Source organism: Pleurodeles waltl, chromosome 6 (assembly GCF_031143425.1).
Source record: "Pleurodeles waltl isolate 20211129_DDA chromosome 6, aPleWal1.hap1.20221129, whole genome shotgun sequence".
NCBI lineage: Eukaryota > Metazoa > Chordata > Amphibia > Caudata > Salamandridae > Pleurodeles > Pleurodeles waltl.
The window spans coordinates 1,058,749,542-1,058,766,491 of record NC_090445.1 but is presented as its reverse complement, the minus strand read 5'-3'; the positions used below and the strand labels follow the sequence as shown (position 1 = coordinate 1,058,766,491).

At 43.3% G+C, this 16,950-nt stretch overlaps 1 protein-coding gene across 3 annotated transcripts in view; it reads left to right on the top strand.

The window, feature by feature from the left end:
- PLEKHG5 (pleckstrin homology and RhoGEF domain containing G5) overlaps window positions 1–16,950 on the top strand; it is an 834,379-nt gene that overhangs the window by 602,433 nt on the left and 214,996 nt on the right. For all 3 annotated transcript variants that reach the window (XM_069240015.1, XM_069240016.1, XM_069240018.1), the window contains one exon: window positions 11,658–11,718. In XM_069240015.1, the coding sequence (XP_069096116.1) occupies window positions 11,658–11,718 (61 nt within the window). The remainder of the gene's footprint in view (window positions 1–11,657; window positions 11,719–16,950) is intronic.

The window sequence follows — 16,950 nt, the reverse complement described above, 5'->3', positions numbered from 1 at the left end:
TGCCCAATAATGTGCCTTTCCTTGCTGCATGCATTACCCAACCATGTTGCATAATTTGACCCTCTTGTGCCGCATAATTCTAGTGGCCCTCATTTTAAGAACTGTAGAATTGGATCGTCCTCATGTTGTTTCAGATCACTTTCGGGACTTTAAAGCTTTATTTAGGTGAACTGGTTTGGCAGTGGGAAAGTGCAATTTGCTTATGAACCTTCTTTTAATTGTCTAATGTGATTAATTAATTGTATTTGATGTTGACAGACATTTAGGTACGCCTTATTTTAGATATAATCTTCTGTTCATTTGCTATTAGGTTGCAAATTGTGGACAGGGGAGCGGATATACTTTTTACTGTATCTCCGAAAACAAAATACTAAGCAGAAATGTTCTCATTCAGATCATTCCTTGGTTTGCATGTCTCTTTAAGGGAGAGCAGAGGGGACAGGCTCTCTTGTCTATAACAGAGTGAGCCTGTAGACCATGGTCTGTGGTCTGAGTAACAGACAGAACATGGTGGCCCGGTTCTGTTGTGTGTTTAACAGCACTGAAGCATGCATGCCAACCCTCCTGATTCAGGCAGGAGACTACCGATTTCAAGGCTAGTCTCCCACCTCTTGATCTCTGCATGTAAAAACCTGATTCCTCTGCGGGCTTCAGCTGACAGGGCCTGGGCTTGTGTAACTCGGAGTATGCACTGCCAGTAACTTGGTCCTGCAGGCCAGTGCACAGCACTTGCATCACACTCACTCTGTCTGCCATAGTTCTTTCTCTGTCCTCCTGACACGAACGGAAAAAAAAAAACATACCTTTGCGTATCTAATATCCGATCTTGCAGCAGCAGCTGACTTGCAGATCCCATACATAACTGTAAACCGATTAAGTCCCCAATAGAAGTCAGTAGGGGAATACATTCTCCCGATTTCTTTTTCTTTTTTTTTTTTTTTTTTATAGAAATCACCCACTTTTCTCTTCTAAAATGTTGCCATGTATACTGAAGGAGCCTGAAGGCCAAGCCCTACAGTCTAACCGAGGGACCATTGAGGCCCGGATCTGCATTCTGTGTAACAGTGGGAGCCTAGAGGCCAGAAACTAGTCTCTGTAACAGAGGGCTGAAAGAACCCAGGCTCTATGTTCTGTGTAACAGAGAGAAGACAGAGGCCAGACTCTGCATTCTATGTAACAGAGGGAGCCTAGAGGCCAGAACCTAGTCTCTGTAACAAAGGGCTAATTTTAGCCATCAGGTGCAGCCCCTCCTTTATGGCGGAGGAGCGTCGCCCTGCTGCTGAAAGCAGAAAAATAAAGAGATAATAAAAGTATTTTATAATCCCTTTATTTTTCTGTTTTTGTATGGGGTCGCCCAGCCTTCTCCACCTCAACAAGTTGAGGAGGAGTAGTGGTGCGCTTCTAAGTGCGCATGTCAGTTTGTCCGTCCTTCCGATGCCGGCCAAATTGGCACGCCCACTTCGAGTCTCTCGGGTGGAGACCAAGCACAGTGCCCCACTCCTTTCCTGTGCGTCATTTCTGCGTGCTCAGGCTGATCGCGGCATTTCTTTCATGCTGTGTAAGAGCATGAGAGAAGCATTGGGCTTGGTTGGGGAGGGAAGTAGCTGAGACGCGGCTGGAGCGGGAACAGAGGATCACAGAGTGGCAGGTAAGTTTATTTATTTTTCTTACTCCCCCTACTTTCCCTGCCTCACGCGCTCCAACCTCCACTACCCCCCTCTCCCCATCTCTATCCTGCCAGCAGCCACAACTGGAAACCAGGCTCTGTGGTCTGTCTAACAGCAGGCGAGGAGCCTAGAGGCCAGTCTGCGTAGCAGAGGGAGCATAGAGGACAGGTTCAGCCGTCTGCAACAGAGGGATAATAGGAGCCAGGCTGTGCCATGTATGTAACAGCAGGAGGGGAGCTTGGAGGACAAGCTCTGCTGACTGTGTCACAGTGGGAGAATAGTCAGGATCTGTACAGTGTGTACCCGAGTGAACTCGGGTGCACACAGCATCCGCGGTCTGTGTACCAGTGAGCACAGAGGGCAGGCTCTATGGTCTGTGGGCAGGAGACGGTGCAGAGGTCGGACTTTACAGTCTGTGTACCAGAGCGAGCACATAGGCCAATCTCTATGGCAATATTCTTCAAACCTTATAATGCCGTACCTCCCTCCCACTTCCACACGTGTGTAAACATTTTATCAGGCAATAAAAAGGGCCGGCTATTTTCTCACACTTATTCAATAATGGTAAACTCTGCAATAAAGTTTGAGTTGTAAATGGTTTAAGGGAACACATAGCTATAGACAACCCCTATTTTCAAAGTGTTTTTCAGTTTCTCACACTAGGTATATGCAGGGTGAAACCTACCAAGCAGGCTAATCAGATTGAGTGAGATCGTGGGGTAGAGAGGCATATTAAATATAAATATCACCGCAGTGTTCTTATATAATTGTTTTTCCAATAAATCCCATGTGTGGAATTGAAAACAATAGTGTAAGAAAAAGGCTAAAATGTGCAATGGATTTAGAATGGCTTTAAAGATGTTTTGACAAAAAACGATGTTTTTTCTTACCTTTTGTTTTTTCATTTGATATTCAGCTAATAACTTGACGTGTCATGTACGGCATTTTAGGCCAGATTTTCCTTTTTCTTTTTTTTTTTTTTGCCGAAAGCACTTTGCATCCTGGAATTATTTAGCCTACCTTTACAATGTTAAATACGAAACTACAAATCCCAGCATGCAATGATTTTGGCAAACAAAACATGACTGGCTGAAGAGGTTTCACAAAAACGGGACCAATGTGTAACTCTGAACATCATATTTATCAATTGTAACACAAAAAAACTTTAAAAGTTTAGTGAATTACAGGATTACCGGTATGCTATATAACCTGTCAATCTAAAAGTGTCTACAGTGAAATATTGGTAGTTAATTGGCGATTCCACTTACTCACAGCCAGGGGGTGACTGCTAAAATAGTTACTCATTTCCCCTTACAGAGTGGTTCTTCTCTGCTCTTTTCTAACATGAAACGCACTGTGCTGGTTCTTTTCAGCACACTCGTAGAACTTGGCACCGCCCCCGGCAAACCGTTTCAAGGCCCGGCTGTATGGTCTGTGTGGGCGAGAGGCCAGGCGCCATATTCTGGATTCTACCCAGTCTAGAATGAAGCTGGTAATTGGGAAGGTCAAGTAAACATTTGAGATCTGACACCAGGTGGCGCCATGTATCCGTTGCAATACCAGAGGAGCTCTGTGCCTCATGTGCTGAAGGGGCGTACTGTTGATTTAACAGATGTTATGGAATTACTGACACGACACATGCGCTCAGCCCTCTGTCAGAATGTTCCGAAGCAGATAACAATTTAGCGCAGTGAAGCAGACAAGAGAGAGGCTTCCGAGGCCGCGCAGCTCTTCGGACTGCAAGTCCATCGGACTGTAAAATTGATGTAATCTGTCATATGTACTCCCACTCTGCAGTGATGCACCCAGGGTTCGAATCAACCTTTTTTAGATGAGGAGAAGTTTGCCAAACCGTTTTCAGTAGTCGGAGTTGTAACATCTATTCTGACCTCTTCGTCTGACGAGCTGGCCATAATTACTTCTTTGTAAAGAAACTTTGGTAACCTCTACCAAATGTGCGGGATGCACATCCCATCAGGACTGCACATTTTCCGAGGTTTTCTTCCATTCATCCATTTTGACTTCCTTCCACTAATTGTTGGAGTCATCATCAGTTCTGACTATGGCATCTCACCCAGCGCAGGTCAGCTAAAACAGCCGATCCTGCGAACTAACCCTACCTAACAGGTCGGGCTGGGGTGGGACAAGAAGTAGGCCCGGGCACCATAATAAAAGTGACACCTTCTAGCGAACTAGATAGATGAAAACAGAGGCTCGCTTTTGTGAATCAGCCCAGTTTGATGTATGAGTGTTTTGTAAGGTACGAGGGAGTGCATGCATTTGTGTTTGATGCGGCCAGTGTTTGTTGTAATAGTAGAGAAATCACTAGTAAAATCCTGTCCCCCGGTCATAAAACAGGCCCATGAACTGTTCAAACACAGACATAGGTACTGATTTATCAGCTTGGCCCATCGACCACTACCTGGTTTCACTATAGGCCATTCCGACCCCGCCGACCTCTGCCTTCTGAAACAGCAAATCTCCTATCTCAGTAGGTCACAAATACTGCTGCACGTCTGGTAGGAAGTCCTCACACTCATCTTGATATCACTCCAGTTGCTCGACTCACTTTCTAGAACGTCTCAGCAGCAGCAGGGACACAGCCTGCAATCCATCAACTGCTTTGTATTTCACATCTCCTTAACCATAGCAGGTTAAACCGAGGTTGATATTTAGAATTCAAGGACTGACATGGGCAAGAAGTTGATCTGCTCAAAAGCCACCAGCTTTCACGTTGAGGCATCTATTACCCATTGAGTGCCCAGAACCTTCATTCACACAAAATCATTTTATCATCTTGTGGCCTCCCCAGCTGTATAGAAAAGGAGTCGAGATGTAAATATTTGTTGACCATACAATTTATTGGACTTAGCAGGAACTCCACTGTGTATCTTCTCCCACTCTCTTGACATTACATAAATGTGACCCTTTGTCTGTGGGTATGTCAAAGTGGGATTCTCCTTCACCCTTCTGAGGGCTTCCTCTGAAGAGAAGAGGGGCTCCCATGAACACCTCAGACATCTCGCTGCAGGCGGGTGCAGTAACTGACTTCATTAGTCTGCTGGGGTTCTATTGCCACTCTGAATTGCAGACCTACTTTAAAACGTCGCTCTATCTTTCATAATGTGCTGCTCTGTTCCAGGTGTGAGCTTGTGTCTCCCCTGGCGTAGGGCAGCATGTGTAATATGGCACAAGGTCCCTGTTTGCATCCGATGCACCTAGTTAAAGGAGCCCCGCAGCATAATCAAGGACACTGCAGCCTCAGTGTAATACAGCCCTGATTAGCTCCTTTTAATGAGCCCCTTCACCTTGAGTTCGGATCCCTGAATGAAGAAATCAGACTTGTACGGCTAAAGGAGCATTTATTCTGTTTATTCTTTGATCTAGTCTGTTTCTGGTGTTCTGAATGAAAATGCTTTCTATTTTTCAGCATCCTTAGGAACCCATTAATGGAATTAGACTAGTTTGCACACACGTCTCTCCCAGGGCGTGTAGTGCTAATGTTTTTTCTGAGACCTGCTGAGTTAGCTTGCTTACATTTACCTATTTGTTTGTAAGGCAACACCATTAATTTATCACTTCACTCACTGGTTCCATGTGCTGAAATTCTAGAATGAGATTTATGGCCATACCTCTCTATCCACCCCCGGTCTCTGTCTCCCCCCAGCACCCTCTCTGTCAACCCGCCCCGTTGCTTAGGCAAAGGCATCTAGTTTAACTTTCCCTGACAGGGTAGGTGACTCAAAAACAATTTGCTGCTCTTCTACCTCTGTAAAGGAATTGGCGTGTGTATAGAGTGTCGCTGATTTTAATTCCCGGAGGCCTGCATGATTAATTTTTTGTCAATGTAGCATTTGAAAGTGGGCCTAGCCTTTTTCTAGCCCACTCCCCACTTCCAAGTGTGATGGATCTGGAAACCTGAGCACTGATGGATGGTGAAGTGACAAGCATCAATGAATTTGCCTAGTAGGGGTATCTATTGAAGATCAGGTCTCCATAACTGAGAAAATTAACCATAGACCTTGCGTCCTCGCTATGACACGTGCTGTCATTTTCAGCTTGTTCTTTATGAGTCTACAATTGGTTCATTTCAGGAGCTAGACCCAAGAGCCTTAAAAAGCATCCCAAATGATGGGTTTTAAGCACTGATCCCAGTAAAAGCACACATCATTTTCAATAAATACTTCTCTTGGATCAGTGGGTAGATTGATGCAAACATCATGCTACCATTAGCATAGCAATAAGCTATGCCCGGAGTTCTTCTTTATTCATGTATCCAATCACACATCAATGCACATTTTACTGCTAGTTTGGCCATAAGCCCTTATCGAAAAAATGTTTTTGACAAATTATAGTCTATTTCTAACCTCATTTCATATGTCCTGTATTGTCTCAATGTTACATGTATGTAGTCTCCTGCAGCCATGTCACACGTCCACCACTGTCAACTTCTGCCAATACTGTGAATCACGGTTGGGCATTTGTTTGTAATGGAGCTGTTTTCACCACCAAAACTTCATTTAAGTGTGTAAAATACCGAGTGAATTGAGCCCTTAACCGGTGGGTTATGTGCAAACACTAAATAATTGTAAAAATGCAGAACTGTACACCAAGATAATCTAATCTCTTTCTCAGCTGTACCTTCATTTGAATGTGCTTTTGTGCACTGAAATTGCTTCAATCTATGATGTTCTATTGGCGAGGCCTTATAGCTCCAGTTTTAGTTTTCTTTTTAATTCGATGTCTGCTGTCAGCATGTGCCTATGTGCTTACACTCTACTTATTATGCCCCCCATTACAACCCAGGTGGTCTTCAGACCGGCAAGGCCGTGGTGGCGGTCGGACTGCCGCCAATGTGGCGGTCTGACAGCCACATTACAACCGTGTAGGTTGCGCCACGGTCGGACTACCAGCACCGCCACTTCTCCTCCACTGGAGGGGCTGGCGGTCCTAATCCGCTAGGGCAGCACTGCAAGCTGCCCTGGGGATTACAAGTCTCTTCTCCGGCGATTACATGGCAATTGGCCCGCCATGTAAAGGCTGATGGAGACAGGGTGCAGGGGGCACCATAGGGGCTCTTGCATAACCCATGCACTTGCTGCTCTGCAGGCAGTGAAAAGCGCAAAGGGTGCTTATGCACCGCAACATTGCCTCCGGTTCTATTATGAGCCGGCGTCAATGTTGTGGGCTGTTTCCTGCTGGGTCAGCGGGCGGAAACTCTGTTTCCACCCACTGGCCCAGCGGGAAGCTTTCAGTAGGGACCGCGGGAAGGGAAGGGGACCGAAATGGCGTTAACCCGACCGTGGGACTTCAGCAGGCGGCCTTTTCCGTCCACGAAGTTGTAATGAGGGGCTATATCTGTTGTTCTGGTTTTTAACTAGTTATCTATTTTAATTTGTATTGTGCTGCGTCTTTTGTTATCTGTCTTGTCTGAGATCGAATAAAGAATTCTGAATTTGCATTGAATGTTCAAGTCTTTTAAAAAAAAATGTTGTGGACTGAGACTCCTGTAAATTATTTAATGTGTCATACGAAAAGTTTGCATTAGACATAATCAATTTAAAAACAATGGGCCTGATTACAACTTTGGAGGAAGGTGTTAATCCGTCCCAAAAGTGATGGATATACCACCAGCCGTATTACGAGTCCATTATATCCTATGGAACTCGTAATACGGCTGGTGGTATATCCGTCACATTTGGGACGGATTAACACCTCCTCCAAAGTTGTAATCAGGCCCAATATCTTGTTTCTACAGAAGCAAATATTTCATCATTGATGTAAGATATTATCATTTGTACGACACAAACATTTACACTGCTCTGGGCTAACTTCTGAATTAATGCTTTGGCGTTCCATCAAGTACAAATAGAAAGAGGTTGTTCAGAGGCAAGGCATTTGTGACTAAAAGACTTTGGGCCTGATTTAGATCTTGGCAGATTAAATACTCTGTCACAAACATGACAGATATATCATCCCCCGAATTACGATCTCCATAGGACTAAATGGGATTGTAATATGGCAACAGGATATCCGCCACGTTTGTGACACAGTATTCCCCTCCGCCAAGATGTAAATCAGGCACTTTTTTTAAACACAGCAGTACAAACTTGCCTTTAATATATCACTTTAAATCACACTTTTTAAGAACTTTAAATAAGAGGTTAGTATTACCCAATTTAATGGTACTTAATGTACTGAACTTGTAAGAATGAAAGGCTGATTTGCTTTGTGGAATTCCAACTTGTGTAGTGTCATACGGGTCAAGTGTCTAGCCTTTTAAGTTATATTGACAGAAACAAAACAATTTTGATATTGCATTGCTCTGATAATGATATTTAGAGCAACCAGAAAATTTCTTTCTTGTTTGTCCATTGTTGCATTGACTTTTCTTCTTCTCTTCAAATTACTGATTTACAGCATAATTGCAGGAGTTCTGACACTTTCATCTTGATGGTCCTTATTTTTTTTATTCAACTTTAACTCAAGATTTGCTTACAAATCGCCTTATCATTTTTGGTGTTCAGAAAGGGCTGTAAATAATTCCTTCATAATTCACGATTGTTGGGTTCTGCTTGTTTCATGCAATTTCTTTCACTATTTTGCATTGTTTCCATGCCTTGTTTACCCCCTGCAGACAGGTTTGAGCAAAGTGAATGGATTGAGTGGAAATTGACTTCTGGGAACCGTGAAGCAAATGTGTGCTACGGCTATCAGATATTTCCTACGCAAATCAGTGTCCTATGGTATCTTGTGTGATTTTCGCATGTAGGAAGTTCTCTAGTGTATAATGTAAATAGAGATCATGAAAATGTATTCTGAAAAATGTGTAACATTTATGGAAGTGAAATCTAGCATAATTCATGATTGTTAGTTTTTGCTTGCTTTGTTTTTAGTTTTCTTCTGTTGCATTTTTTCCCTCCAGTTTTCAATCCCTACAGATTGGTTTGAGCGAAATGATCGCTTTTAGCAGAAAATGTCACGCAAGAGCTATGAAACTAATGTGTGCTACTGCTGTGAGAAATGTTCTTCTCCAACCAATAGCCCACTGTGTGTTGTGTGGTTTTTGCATAATAAAATGCTCCTGTCTACAATGTTTTGTGCTGCTTGGCAAAAATGGACTCTGTAAAATTAAGCGTACTGCACAAACAAGAAAAATGGCAGTGTCTCCATCCTCACCCAAAACCTTTGTTTTGGAAAAATTCTTAGATAACTGAAATGTGGTCCTAAAATCTGATTCCAGTAAAAATATAGGGATGTTCTCAAAGGCAATTTTGGCTCTGACATTTTTGAAGCATTGTTTGGGGGGTTGCGCCTTTCTTAAAATATATTCCTTCAAAAATGACCCACAGCAAGAAGTATGGAGGATCCTTTTCTAGTCTTATACTCGTAACTAAAAACATGATGGACAGAGCAGAGAACAAAATAAGTACGGGACCCCGGTGCCTCTACTGGGTTTCCACACTAGGTAACCTCTGGGCCTGGTAGCAGTTGAGAATTTGAGCTCTTCAGTGATGCGCACACGGGTGCTCCTGATGGTAGCGATATCTGCAGCATGTGTTCCTCTGCCGGTTTTTTTCAACAGAAGTTATTTGCTGATGTCTATAGTGTCTCCAAAGATATCAAGCGAGCTCATCCCCAAAGTGCATGTAAATGCTATACCTTTAAATAATTTATGCTTTTAATATACAAATACATTCTCCTTCTCTGGTTTCTTTTCCTCTCCCTTTTCTCTATTACCTTCGAGGGACCTTTGCTGGAATCTAGCTCTCTTGTGGCTCTGCTTTCTCCCCTAATCTAGAATGGATTATCTCATACATATGCACTCTTTTCTCAAAAAACGCTCCATTCTGGGGTTGATCTTTAACTTAGGTCAAAATGCCTGAACTGAATTTATATTTTAGTCTTTCTCTTGATTGTACAGCTTCTGAGTGGTACCTGACCCAAATCTGTTCCCACTGTCTGTATTGGCTGTCACACCTTTCTCTTCGTCAATGCATCTATGCCCCCATGGAACTCTTAGAAGACCTCATGCATTGTATAACACTATACAAATATATAATTAATTAAATATGTCTTATTAGGAGCCTTCACTAAAAGGGTACCAAGCCTCTTAAAATCCTGGACTGGTTACCATACAACGATGTAGGTGGTAGACCCGGGAAACAGCTGACTGGAGCTGCTGCTTTATGGGATCAGGATATAAATTCTGTCGTAGCCCTCCTTCATTCTACTGAGTGTCATGGTACCAATCTTAGAAGTAGGTTGTGGCTAGTTTCTTTCTTTGGGCCTGATTAAGACCGTGGCGGATGGGATACTCCGTCAACGTGACAGATATCCCACCCGCAGTTTTACAAGATCCATAGGACATGATGGAACTTGTTATGCAGCGGAGGGGATAGCCGATGCGTTTGTGACGGAGTATCTCATCCGTCAAGGTGTTAATCAGGCCCGTTGTGTCTTCCCTTCTGAAAGCGAAGAGCTTGTTTCTTCTTGATGATTTCTTTCGTTTTCTTGCTGAATAAACCTAATGATTCATATAGATACATTTATTGTATGAATCGATTTGTTCCCTTTGTTCCAGGCATCAATAAGTAATTTTATGTGAACAGTAGAGGGTGGAGAGGTTATACCCCATACCTATATCATCTCTGCCATACAAACTCAGGAAAAATAAAGGCTGAAGACATATTGTGTGAAGTTTCTTGCTATGTATCCCGGCTGGGTACAAACTTTCTACCCCATTTAAATTATTTGGAAGGAGACCACTGGCCTGGGCAGAGTTTCATAACGTTTTTGCTGTGGTTCTTATACCTTCTGAGAATCAGCATGAAGTCAGCCAATCGGGTTGTAATTTCCAACAAAAAGTCTTTAGTTTTTTAAATTGTCATCTGTGACTGGCATACAAATCTGACAATAATAGGTAGCTGGGAATTCCCAGCAGGTTAAACATTGTCTGCTACAGTATCCTGGAACTCAGAGTGGGTGTGTAGGAGAAAGGTCATGACCAGTTCCCAAGGATTCACGAGTGCTGAAGTGCGCTTCAAAGTTGCTGATGTAACTAGTTCAAGAACTCATTGAAGGCCATATCACCTAGGTTTGTGCATGTACCAAGCATTCCCACCTAATCTGCATAAACCACCATCACTTTTGAACATTTTTAAGTCGGTGTTGGCACATTATTCTGCCTATTCCCTGTATGTTATGGGAAAACTTGTTAGGCATTCATTTAAATCTGAGCTGATCATCAACCGGAAATAAAGGTTGGAATTGTGAAATGTACACGTTTTTATGTTGGTTGCTTGTAAAGCGGTTCATGCAGAAATTAGACTGCCTCAAAGTGAGATCAGCAATATGCTCATTATTGTTTGGCCATCCTGTCTGTACTGATTTTATTGTTTCTCACGGAAGACGAGTATAATTCATTGTGTTGTTGATTGCATCTCTGCTTCCCCGCACTTCCCACTTTTATTGATGTGCAGCTCATGATTTACTTAGGGGTAACAAAATAACAAGATTGACCTAGCTCTTTAATCTGCAGGGCAAAATTCCATAAATTACTTAAACAGCAGTCAGTGCAGAGATTAGATTGCCCAATGAAGTTCTGCTAGTTGCAGGTGTGCTTGAATTTCAGTGCTATGTTTAGCAGCTGTGTTGCATGCGACTACTTACACAGTTGCAGCAGTAACGCCTGACTGACATCCAAATGTGAATGTGCTTTCGTTGGGTCAATAAATGTGAGAATACACTATTTCTAACTTACTTTCTTTACATGTACAAAAATAAATATGAAGGACTTTCTACTATATGATTAACATAAATAGGAATAAACACAGATGAAAAAGTTTAAAAAAAAAAAAAAAACATAAAGCCCAGGAGACCTAGTTAAGACTCCTTTAATCACCATCATTCCATAAATGTTGATGAATCAGATTTGTAGTGTTGTAAGATCCGGTCTGGAAAACAAATGGCTGTATTTTATTCCTATAGAGACAAGAAAGGTTCAGCACTGAAGATCACCAAGAAGAAAACGAGAAGAAGACACACTGATGTAAGCAAAATGCGTATTCCTTAATGTGAAATAGTTATCTTGTGCTGGCTGGATTGATGTTGTCCAAAAAATGACACCAAGTGCCATCTCGATGCCACACTTGGAACTACTCGAAGCAAGTTCTTGGAGGCTGAGTTAGGGCATGTCGCTAAATTATTGAAATATGGATGCAGCGCATTATGGATTGGGGTGGTTAGAAACGTAAGGGCAGCAATGCACAGGTTGTCTGCCAGTGTTTAGCAGGAGAGCGTTTTGGGGAAGTAAACAGCTCTTATGTTTGCCAGACGTCGGCGTGAGTGGCTCATGCAATCCATGTTGTAAAGTCGCGTCCTGGGCCTTTCAGTGCTGTTTAGCCCATTAGTGAGCCCAGGACTACAGGCCCCAGTATGCACTGTGAACCCTGGACTGGAAGAGCTACTTATGCATGGTACTGAGCTATTGCTGACCCTCAATATTTTTACCAGTGCCAAACCACACAGCGCTATATCTATATTTTATAATTTGACCTCCTGCCACGACAGGGTCTTCAAATAATGTTTTGCAGAGGTGGATGAACAATTCTCCTGTGCTGTTTTAGGAACGTACACTACACATATAATATTCCCTATATGTGCAATAGTTAACTGCGTAAGTCATTCTTTCGATCCCCATTTGACACCCACAGACGCCCACCCCCTCTAAATATGTCCAACGGACACAATTCCCATGTATCTTTCTTTGTCACTGTGCTCTGAGTTTTAATCACACTTTCCCTTTCATTATGATCAGAAATGATTGCATTGCATTGATTTCCTACTTAAGCGAAGCCCAAGTTGTGTTCCTGGGTGGCCCGGTTTCATTGTTTATATGGCGCATGCTGGTCTTGTCACGGTCGCGCTGCACTGTTTTGCTTCGGGTCTCTTGGCGCCCTTTGCGGTGCACTTTGAGAGGGCGCCCTCTGTGGTTTGGTCTTTTATGGCACAAGGTGCTGATGTGCGTGAGACATGGCGGCGCACCGCGCGTGGACAAGCTGTGAGACTAGGTTCAATTACTTTCCATCACATTACAATGCTATTTGGTTCGGTGCCAAAAGAAATATGACCCACCCCTTAGGAAACCGCTCACCCATGCTCTGTGTAGTGCTTTAAGTGAACTTCGAGGCTTTTATTAGAGTTACTTTTACAAGAGGTACTTTGTAGTCCCGGTGACCACTTTCTCTTTATATATTCAATTTGAAAGTTCTTGGTCGGACTAGAGCGCGTTCTCATGTTGATACCTGCCAGAACTAGATGAAAGCAGTTTCGTTTTCTCTACTTTGGTGGTCTCCGTGAGACATCGGTGTTAACCAAGGAAGTGAACAAAAGTGCAGCCGCGTCAAGCATGAGCACAGTAGCTACAAGGCGCCCGGCCAAGCAGTTGTCGTATACAGGAAACATGGAAGCAACAGATGCAAAACATGTGTTTGGCAGAAACAGATTGATTCGAATGTTGTATTTTTACCGCAATAATATATGCCAGATAAATTGAGAGTCCTTGTGTAACCCCACAGATGGGTTGATCCCGAGACGTCTCCGGCGCGGGGTAGAGTTCATTGGAGGCGCCCCAAGAAGGAAGGCTGGGATTCTGTGGTAGAGACAAGGTGTTGTTGGTGCGGTGCTGGGTTCATTTGAAGAGAAAAATCAAAAATGGCATTAGCTCATGTCATGCCACTATTCACTTTTCACATAGGTTCTCAACATGCATTTGAAGGAGCTATGTGAAAGTCGACCTGTTGGCACGTTTTACCACCATTCTTCTCTGTTTGCCACCGTTGCTCCTTGACCATTGGGAGATTCCAAGCAGCACAAGCACTGTGTTGTAAGTTTAAGTCAATTAAATAGTATGTCCCAGGGACAGAGAAAACAGAGCATCTGCAGCCCTTGGCGCCCTCTAGTGGTACACCTATTTTACCTGCCTCAACATCAATAAAAGGGAGCATAGTATGTTTGCTCTATAAATCTATAAATTGATTTTCAGACCAAGCTTGGGGCTTTGCCCCTAGATAGGGTCTGGCATGTAATGACTTGGTTGCTTACTAGGAATCCTCATTTCTCTGAATACCTTTTTTCCGAATTACTTATTTTGTTAGGGGATCCACGTCCAGTTCATTCACCACCTGACCCAGCTAAACCAATCAAAGAAGCCCCCTCCAACATTTAACTTCCTTGTCCCTCCTAATACCCAGGTAACCGATGCGTGTATAGTACACAAAGGAAGAGTATAAGGGAGTAAGAAAAGGCACCCATCGTACTCGATTCCCCAAACACAATACTAAGTCACAAAAGAGAGTACGGGGTTTTTTGGAAATATAAATGGATTGGAAGTGTGCTAATTGCGTCACCATGCCAGTCCTAAATCTCAACTAGAGATACAACGCGGGGTGGTTCACGGTCTGTGGAGGGGGATTTCCTTTACGGACTAGGTGGTCTCACACACTATATAGTGTCATGCTTCATCATATGACCACCTAGCCCCACCCAGGTAGGGCAATACCACCTGGGCGGACTCAACCTCGCTGTTAAAGGAACAGGAGGGAGTGCGTAAATTTAGTTAGATTTCTAGAAAAATAGGGATCCAGCTATGCTATGGGAATAAAAACACCTACTCAGATACCAAGGTGAGTTTTAATAGAAGGTTCTGTGTGGTGTGATTAAAAGAAATGGGAGACCAGTGTGAGAACGATGACTCACAAGGTCACCTATCTAGCCAACATGTTTCTGCCCTTGTGATTGAGCTATGGAGGGTCTCTGGGCATTCATCAGGGCGTTGGATCCCTGTTGCGGATGCTAATAGCGCGCTGCAGTTTAATTCGCAATAGGAAAAAACGTGGGAAGGGAAGGAAGGGCCTACCTTAGCCAAGGGAATACCTGGGGAGAACCTATGGTAAATACAATAACAGACCAAAATTGGCAGTGAGAAAGAAAATTCACGGCAAACCACGGCACACGTGACAAAATATCATGCATAACACAATAGTAATGGTTGCAGATAGAACGGTCGCAGCAATGCAGGTTATGCGCGGCGATTGGTAGGTCAGGGAAGACAATTCCTTACCTTAACAATAAAGGCTACTAGCCTCTGGTATCCTGGAGAGGGAGCGTCCCCTTATAGTCGGACTCTAGGGTTAGAAAGGGAGAGAGCAGAAGGGGAGTAAAGAAGAGAAATTATATATGAGAGAATAGGGATAAGACAGTGAAAAAGAAAAAAGAAAAAGAAAAGAGAAGAGAAAGAAAGAAGAAGAAGAAGAAAAAGAAGAAGAAGAAGAATGTTTGCTTTACAGCCCTCTTATTCTTTTGCCCCCCACCCCTTTTTGCTCCCTCCCTCTCTTTTCCTTCCCTGTTTTTCCCTTTTGTTCCCCCTTCTCTTTCTTTCCCTTTTCCTTTCTTCTTCTTTTCATCTTCTTCTTCTTCTTCTTCTTTTTCTTCTTCTTCTTTCTTTCTTTCTCTTCTCTTTTCTTTTTCTTTTTTCTTTTTCACTGTCTTATCCCTATTCTCTCATATATAATTTCTCTTCTTTACTCCCCTTCTGCTCTCTCCCTTTCTAACCCTAGAGTCTGACTATAAGGGGACGCTCCCTCTCCAGGATACCAGAGGCTAGTAGCCTTTATTGTTAGGGTAAGGAATTGTCTTCCCTGACCTACCAATCGCCGCGCATAACCTGCATTGCTGCGACCGTTCTATCTGCAACCATTACTATTGTGTTATGCATGATATTTTGTCACGTGTGCCGTGGTTTGCCGTGAATTTTCTTTCTCACTGCCAATTTTGGTCTGTTATTGTATTTACCATAGGTTCTCCCCAGGTATTCCCTTGGCTAAGGTAGGCCCTTCCTTCCCTTCCCACGTTTTTTCCTATTGCGAATTAAACTGCAGCGCGCTATTAGCATCCGCAACAGGGATCCAACGCCCTGATGAATGCCCAGAGACCCTCCATAGCTCAATCACAAGGGCAGAAACATGTTGGATAGTTAGGTGACCTTGTGAGTCATTGTTCTCACACTGGTCTCCCATTTCTTTTAATCACACCACACAGAACCTTCTATTAAAACTCCCCTTGGTATCTGAGTAGGTGTTTTTATTCCCATAGCATAGCTGGATCCCTATTTTTCCAGAAATCTAACTAAATTTACGCACTCCCTCCTGTTCCTTTAACAGCGAGGTTGAGTCCGCCCAGGTGGTATTGCCCTACCTGGGTGGGGCTAGGTGGTCATATGATGAAGCATGACACTATATAGTGTGTGAGACCACCTAGTCCGTAAAGGAAATCCCCCTCCACAGACCGTGAACCACCCCGCGTTGTATCTCTAGTTGAGATTTAGGACTGGCATGGTGACGCAATTAGCACACTTCCAATCCATTTATATTTAAAAAAAAAACCGTACTCTCTTTTGTGACTTAGTATTGTGTTTGGGGAGTCGAGTACGATGGGTGCCTTTTCTTACTCCCTTATTCTCTCCCTTTGTGTACTATACACGCATCGGTTACCTGGGTATTAGGAGGGACAAGGAAGTTAAATGTTGGAGAGGGCTTCTTTGATTGGTTTAGCTGGGTCAGGTGGTGAATGAACTGGACGTGTAACCTACCATAAACCATGTAATACCAATAGAGGCAATAAGGGTTTTAATTAGGGCAGGAAAAGAGGGCCTTAGTAACCTTATACAAGAAATGGATACTCAGAGTAATGAGGATTTCCGGTAAGTAACCAGTTCATTACCTCCTCAACTGATTTTGAGTACCACTACTTACTGTATGATGATATATCACACAAATAAATTGCAACCTGGTTCCCAGAATGATAGAGCTCACAAATGGAGGCAGATTTAAGAAAAAACACATACAGGGAAAAAATTCAGTAAACTAAGTCATAGCAACTCTAATACCCTAGCACCAAACTCCGCCCCACAGTTTCCCACATCTAACCTGTGATCAGAAGCAAACATAGATGAAGTGTCCCATGTGACTGCTTTACACGTCTGTAATTGAGGCTTCACAAGCTTCTGCCCATGATGCAGCCATTCCCTCTATAGGCCTGCCCTGTATGATCCCCGTAAAGGTGTATCCAGGCAACACATGCCATAGAAGTCAGAGATCTAGTTAATCTACTCAAACTGTCTTTGAAGCTTTTTGTCCAGGTTGAAAACTACCCAGAAATGGTGGGAATGGGGAAAGCCCTGCTTAGCTTGTCTGCTGAAACACAGAGATGTTTGACGTCCAGG